Source organism: Fundulus heteroclitus, chromosome 3, assembly GCF_011125445.2.
Source record: "Fundulus heteroclitus isolate FHET01 chromosome 3, MU-UCD_Fhet_4.1, whole genome shotgun sequence".
Taxonomy (NCBI): domain Eukaryota; kingdom Metazoa; phylum Chordata; class Actinopteri; order Cyprinodontiformes; family Fundulidae; genus Fundulus; species Fundulus heteroclitus.
The window spans coordinates 36042664-36048160 of record NC_046363.1 but is presented as its reverse complement, the minus strand read 5'-3'; the positions used below and the strand labels follow the sequence as shown (position 1 = coordinate 36048160).

At 43.2% G+C, this 5497-nt stretch overlaps 1 protein-coding gene across 1 annotated transcript; it reads left to right on the top strand.

The window, feature by feature from the left end:
* Window positions 1–2504: 2504 nt before the first annotated feature.
* Window positions 2505–4526, top strand: apoeb (apolipoprotein Eb). The gene is made up of 5 exons (XM_012881749.3): window positions 2505–2560; window positions 2731–2796; window positions 2903–3056; window positions 3148–3435; window positions 3538–4526. The coding sequence occupies exons 1-5, from the start codon at window positions 2527–2529 to the stop codon at window positions 3848–3850; spliced, it is 855 nt and encodes a 284-aa protein (XP_012737203.2). The 5' UTR covers window positions 2505–2526; the 3' UTR covers window positions 3851–4526.
* The last annotated feature ends 971 nt before the right edge of the window (window positions 4527–5497 follow it).

The window sequence follows — 5497 nt, the reverse complement described above, 5'->3', positions numbered from 1 at the left end:
TCAAAGGGCTTTAGCTCTGTCTCCTAGCTCCCACGTTTCAAATAAAGTAAAGTCTCCTCATTAGAATACAGTCAGACAATTTATTACAGTTAAACAATCACTACATAGTTGAAGTGATGTCATTAAGTTGTAACATGATGATGTTATCACAGTCTTGGCCTAATTACCCGAACAAGCCAACCACTTTTAAACTTTGTTCCTGTGTAAACTCGGAGTCTGTGAAAACAACACTGAACAGAAACTCAGAGTTAACGACAAAGCGGTCAAGTTCTAAAGGGTAAACGTGTTTCCACATGGCCAGAGAGACAGTAAACAGGCCAAATAAACGCCAGCAGCAGGTCGCACTAAAACAATTTACTGTTTTGACATTTAATCAAAGTAAAAAAAATAATAAAAAAAATAAACTTATGACTGGAAAGCATCACAGCTCAATTATGTTTCTCTTTCAAATCATTTAACAGATCACTTCAGCTTTGCACTTAATATCTAATTCTTGTTTATTGATCTTGTGTCTTTTTGTTCCACTTGTGTTTTGCAGGTGAAGCAACAACAGTGTTTTCCGGCTCTATATGGAGCTGTGAAATTACAGGCATGTCTGACTGAAAGAGTAGGCATGTCTAATAGGACTATAATCAAAGTAGCACCACAGTCCGTGACACATTTGTACAGCAACACAAATATTTAGTGCTCGGCAAGTTGTGATAAGTACATTCTTTCAGCCACAAACCTCTCATTATTTCTTTTAGATCAACATTAAAAACCTTGCAAACTTCTTTCCTGCTACACCCTTTGACGTATAGTCGATTAATTTTATTCTTTGCGTAATGTATCTCTTTTGGTTGGTATCCATACTTAATCTTCCCTGATTCATCCCTTTTAATCCTTCTTTTGTACAGTGGATTGCCGTCCCACAAGCCTAAGCGTGCCCATCATGTCATGCGGTCATTCTGTTTGTTTGAGAACGGCACATCAACAGTTTGAAAGATGAGATCGGTGTAAAAAAGGGGACTATTTGTGTTTAAGGCAGTTGCATAGCCATGCAATGGTGATTGATGCAAATGCTGATGGATCATTTGAATTGAAATGTGGATGTGAAAGGCTGCCTTACATCCTGGTGCCAGATAATCTTTTTCTGTTGTGAACTGAAGTGAGAACAATGGGGGGGGGGGGGGGGGGCAAGCTTAGTAGCATAAACCTGAAATAAAGAACAAAGAACAGCAGAGAAAGTTGTTGAGTAAAAGATTAATGTAAAGACAAAAAATACAAAAATGAAAAAAAGTAGCAGTTGGAGAAAATAAACTCTGGATGATGTATTTAACTTCTTTCACTTTGCTTTTTTTCAGAACTGGGAACAGTGATGGTGCAAACCTCTTTTTAAACTTACAAGTGTAAGATCAAATGTTCAGGATCTCAGAAAATGACAATATATAAGGCACATATAAAAACTTCTTTAAGACAAAGATATCAATGTGTACTGCACATCATGGAGATGATCGGTGTGTGGGAAGTCCTGTTTTTGCTTAGTTTTAGCCCATGTACTGGTGAGTCTTTGTTTTGTGACTTTAGCCACACCGACTCTGGCTGCAGTCCATGTCTTGTGGAAAAACTCCTGAAGGGGCTTTGGTTCATGTTTTTTTTTTTTTTTTTCAAGAAGGATTGTGAAGCAAAGCCAGATATGTTGCTTGTGTACCTTATTCGGCTACACTTTTTACTTTAACTTTCCATTAATAAGATGAAATAAAAGCTCTATGAAAACTGCCTGCATCTTTAGCGAAGGCGTCAATGAGTTTTCTGCTGGAAAACTGTTGAGTCAGCTTTTCACATAATTGTGTTGGCCATTACATTTTTGCATTGAAATTTATTTTTACTTGTAAAACGTAAATTTCTCTTTTTCAGAAAAAGATGGTTTTCATTCGCTTTAAACCACGACCATCAAAATGTGAGCATAAAGTGGACACGTTTCACTTTTTGGGTTGAATTAATAAAGTTGTTTAACTTGTTGATGATAACTTATGGGCATTAAAATGCTAAATGTTGAGAAGAACAAAAATAAAAATAAAATATATTTAAACAGCGGGGAAAATATGGCAGAAGCCAGCCATTTAATGCCCTCCTCAGCAGTAAACATACTGTATTAATAGACAGTAGCTCTGGATCTCATGAATGACTGACTTGTCAAGTTTGTGACAAAAAAAAAAAACGACACAGAAAGGTCTATTGCGGGGGAATGTAATTCCCCCCGCTGCAGGTCTTAACTTTCACCTCGTTAGTTTCGTGCCACAGCGCCTCTGAGCAGCCGCGCAAAACCGCGGAGAACTTCGGACGCAGCGTTGGTTGGCGGCACGTTGCGTGCAAAGACACGGGGATGTGTGCAGACAAATCACCATCACGCCACCGTGAAACGCGCGCGAGCGAAAGCGCGAGCATCCACACACGCCAAAAGCCCCATCAGCCCCCTCCCCTCACCCCACCCGTACCACGCGCAGCGGCAGCGGCGTCCTGCGACTATAAAAAGCCCCAGCCACAATGCTGGGAGCACGGACGAAGCTCAACCTCTCAGGTGAGTGATGCAACAGAGACGTGAAAAACAAAAATCCGAGCCCAACATGTTGGTCTTGCTCTGATTTTCTGACACAGTTGATTTCAGCTGCAATTTCTTTTATTTACTTTTTTTTGTTTTGTTTTGTTTTGCTGTTTGCTGTTTCTGAGTTTATCTTGTTTATTTTCCAGGTGTATCCCTCCGTTCAGCAACCATGAAGGCTGTAGCTCTGATCCTCGCCCTGGCAGTCATCACTGGTAGGTTTTGTTCTGCTTCGCCTCCTAAAAAAAAAACAAAAAAAAAACATGATGCGCTGTTTTGTGTCTTCTGATTATTAATGCCCTGTGCTCATGTCAACCATAGGATGCAATGGCCGTGCTGTGCCCCAGGTGGACACCTCCACCGCCCGCCTGGAGAACAGCGTGGGACGATTCGTGCAGTACATCACAGACCTGAACCAACAGGCCGACGGAGTCCTGGATAACCTCAAGATCCCCCAGCTCAGCAGGGAGTTGGAGTGAGTGTGGTTCTCGATGGCTTCGCGTCGCACGTTCTTTTCCTATCTTTTGGGACCGCAGTGTTTTTGATGTTTGGTCTGATTCCTCTAGAACGCTGATCGCCGACACCATGAGCGAGCTGGCGACGTACAGAGATGAGATCCAGAGCAAGCTGGCCCCCTACACTTCCACCCCAAATGGCCAGATCGCTGAGGACCTGCAGCTTCTGGGTAACAAGCTGCAGAAGGACATGACCGACGCCATGGAGCGCAGCACCGGGTACCTGAATGAGCTCAAAAGCATGGTTGAGCAGAACACAGACGACGTCCGCGGCCGCATCACCGCCTACAACACCAAGCTGAGCAAGCGCCTGAACAAAGACACTGAAGAGATCAGAGAGTAAGCTGGGTTTAGGCTATCTGTCTCTCAAGTTTTTTTTTTTTTTTTTATCTTATCTACATGACATTTAAATGTGCCCCTCCTCTTTGTTGTCACCCTAAGGACCGTGGCCACCTACATGGGGGAGATCCAGTCCCGCACCAACCAGAACGTGGAGGCCATGAGGGAGAACGTTGAGCCCTACGTCCAGCAGGCCAGCGACGCCGCCGCCCAGAAGCTGAAGGACATCTCCACCATGATGGAGAGCCAGGCTGAGACCATCAGGACCCAGATGGAGAGCGGCATGAAGGAGCTCAGCGCCTCCGTGGACAGCAAGCTGGAGGAGCTGACGGACCTGCTCTCCCCGTACGCCACCCAGGTGCGCGAGCACCTCGAGAACGTTATGCAGAAGGTCAAGGAGACTGCCGTCGCATAAAGAAAAGTGGTTCTTAAGGTTGTAGATGATCGGCGGTGTTAGAAGGAGGAATGCTTTGTTTAAAACCTCGATAAGGAAGCAAAAGGAGGAAGATGAAAGTTACTGATGATGTACATTTTGTGCTCTTATATTCAGGATAGAGGGGATTGACTAGAGGAGAGGTAGATGATCTCCCTTCTTTATTCTCTTGTCCACTCCCTTTACACTGAATGCAAGTATCTTAGCCACCAACAGTATATCTCACAGTCCACAAAAGACGACTACTTTGCTTTTTTTTTTCTACTTTACTGCTGTTTATCTTTGTCAGCTTTGCATTCAAAATGTTGTTTTTTTTTCCCCTGTTTTTTTTTTACATTTTGCTGCTGGGTTTGAATGCAACAAACACGACTGTCATTCATTTCAATAAATGCACTGAATAAATGTTGGATTCACACACAGCAAAGGTGTCTGCTGATTTTTTTTTTTGCACGCAGGCAGAACCGAACCGCCCAAGTTTATGTATTGTCTGTCAGTTCACGCTGTACGTCATGAAAGAGTGGACAATGAAATGACTTTATGCGTGGCAGGCAGCTTGCCTGCTCTTCTCCATGGTGTAAGCCCACAATGCTGCTCTCTGTCAGTGTAACCGCCAGGTTTGAGTGAATAAAGAATCCAGAAGATATTTTCCGGCTGCACAGATTGTTGTTGTTTTTTTTTCTCAATAAACGTCTCAAACGTGACATACTCTGAGATTACGTAGCTCCGGTTACACTCTCACTTCAGAGAGGTACCAATTAAAAATATACCGATGTGAATAAGAAAAGTACCATTTACTAGATTACAAAACAGCAGCCGCTGGTAAATATGGCTCCTCATTTTAGGATGATCCAGTAACCTCATTGCAATCGAGCAAAGCCTTTTGCTTCATTTCAGAGTGCAAAACATTCTTTGCAGTGACCGAGTTAACCTGTTTAATCAACCTGTTGTCCGACGCCCCCACTGCATGAGGGAAGAATAAAGAATTTGAGATAAAATCTAAGATTATAACCCCCAAAATGAAGGCTTTTCCTCCTTGTAGTTTCTTCATTTCTTGTGTGCCATCCCTGCATGGGTCCACCCACCTGTATTATTTTCTGTTCTTTTTTTTGCCAGTCCAGTTCAGACTTGTTCAGGTTTTCTTCCAGATTCCTTTCTCTTGAGCCCAGTGGGTAATTTGGGAGCAAGCTGTGCCATTTACAGTGACATTGTACCCGTTTCGCCTTTATCTTCTCCTATGCAGGCTTGAACAGATGTGCCACTCACATCAACAAATCCGCTGGTCTCATAAATGCTCTCATTCCATTTTTGGGGACAAGCTCTGTTTTTCCACGTCATGCTGTTTCACCTCTTAATTACATTTCTGTGCCTGAACACGATCGCCTGTTACATAAGAGGATATGTCAAAAAAAATTAAAAAATAATAATCTTGGCATATTTTCCGAACCTTTTTACTGGTTTCTGCTGTGCCGCATGCATGTAACATCAAACTAAGCATTTGCGCCCGCTGAGTTTGATAACCTCTTTATGTCTGTCAAACTCAGCAGGGTTTTGTCTTTGAAGTTCAGAGCGGAGGCCAGTAGGGGACACCCTTCGCCCCCTTCACTGTCCAACATCCGTCCTCTGACCCCC

Bases quoted from the DNA above. Each gene is read 5' to 3' on its own strand.
- apoeb (XM_012881749.3), top strand. From the start codon at position 2,527: ATGCTGGGAGCACGGACGAAGCTCAACCTCTCAG. The intron at 2,561-2,730 runs GTGAGTGATGCA...TTTATTTTCCAG, and splicing joins GACGAAGCTCAACCTCTCAG to GTGTATCCCTCCGTTCAGCA. The intron at 3,436-3,537 runs GTAAGCTGGGTT...TGTCACCCTAAG, and splicing joins GACACTGAAGAGATCAGAGA to GACCGTGGCCACCTACATGG.